The 518-nt window shown below is 73.0% G+C and overlaps 2 protein-coding genes across 2 annotated transcripts in view; one reads left to right on the top strand and one right to left on the bottom strand.

Annotated features, from left to right (window-relative positions):
- KCNH2 (potassium voltage-gated channel subfamily H member 2) overlaps positions 1–189 on the top strand; it is a 27,468-nt gene extending 27,279 nt beyond the window's left edge. The window contains exon 17 of the mRNA XM_010724540.2: positions 185–189. Within this exon, the coding sequence (XP_010722842.2) occupies positions 185–189 (5 nt within the window). The remainder of the gene's footprint in view (positions 1–184) is intronic.
- Positions 190–203: 14 nt separating this feature from the next.
- The window catches only part of LOC104914586 (amiloride-sensitive amine oxidase [copper-containing]-like), a 1,355-nt gene continuing 1,040 nt past the window's right edge, over positions 204–518 (bottom strand). Inside the window, exons 3-4 of the mRNA XM_010724539.1 lie at positions 334–502; positions 204–253 (exon numbers count right to left, since the gene is read on the bottom strand). Of these exons, the coding sequence (XP_010722841.1) occupies positions 204–253; positions 334–502 (219 nt within the window). The remainder of the gene's footprint in view (positions 254–333; positions 503–518) is intronic.

Here is a 518-nt window from a genome sequence, read left to right as displayed (position 1 = left end):
GCAGTTGCGGCACCACCAGCGCGCCGCGCTCGTAGCGCTCGGCCAGCTCCTGCGGGCTGGAGAAGTAGCGCCCGTTGTACCAGACGCTCTGCCCCGCCCGGCGGCGCGGGTCGGGGTCGCGGTGGTCCAGCAGCAGCTCCAGCCCCACGGGGTGCAGGAAATACCCCTCGACGAAGCGCTGCAGGATGAACCACGTGCGGCGCTCACCGGGCGCCAGCCCGCGGGGCGCGATGTCGGAGAAGGTGAGGCAGCGCTGGGTGCAGTTGTGGTACCAGAAGCCGGAGGTCTCTCGCAGCAGGCGGTACAGCGGCTCGGTGGCCGCCACCAGCGCGCGGTGCAGCAGCTCGTACTCCCGCATCGTCATCGGCCGTGCGGCGAAAGGTGCGGTGCGGCCGCCCTTGAGGCGCAGCGGGCGGTAGGAGCGGGGCCGTGGAAGGGGCCCGACGGCGAACTCGGTGACGTTGGGCTCCGCCTGCGCCCCGAAGAAGATGACGGCTCGTGCCTGGCGCCGGGGCGCG

The sequence above is a fragment of the Meleagris gallopavo genome, chromosome 29 (assembly GCF_000146605.3).
Source record: "Meleagris gallopavo isolate NT-WF06-2002-E0010 breed Aviagen turkey brand Nicholas breeding stock chromosome 29, Turkey_5.1, whole genome shotgun sequence".
Taxonomy (NCBI): domain Eukaryota; kingdom Metazoa; phylum Chordata; class Aves; order Galliformes; family Phasianidae; genus Meleagris; species Meleagris gallopavo.
This window is presented reverse-complemented; position numbering and strand designations above follow the sequence as displayed.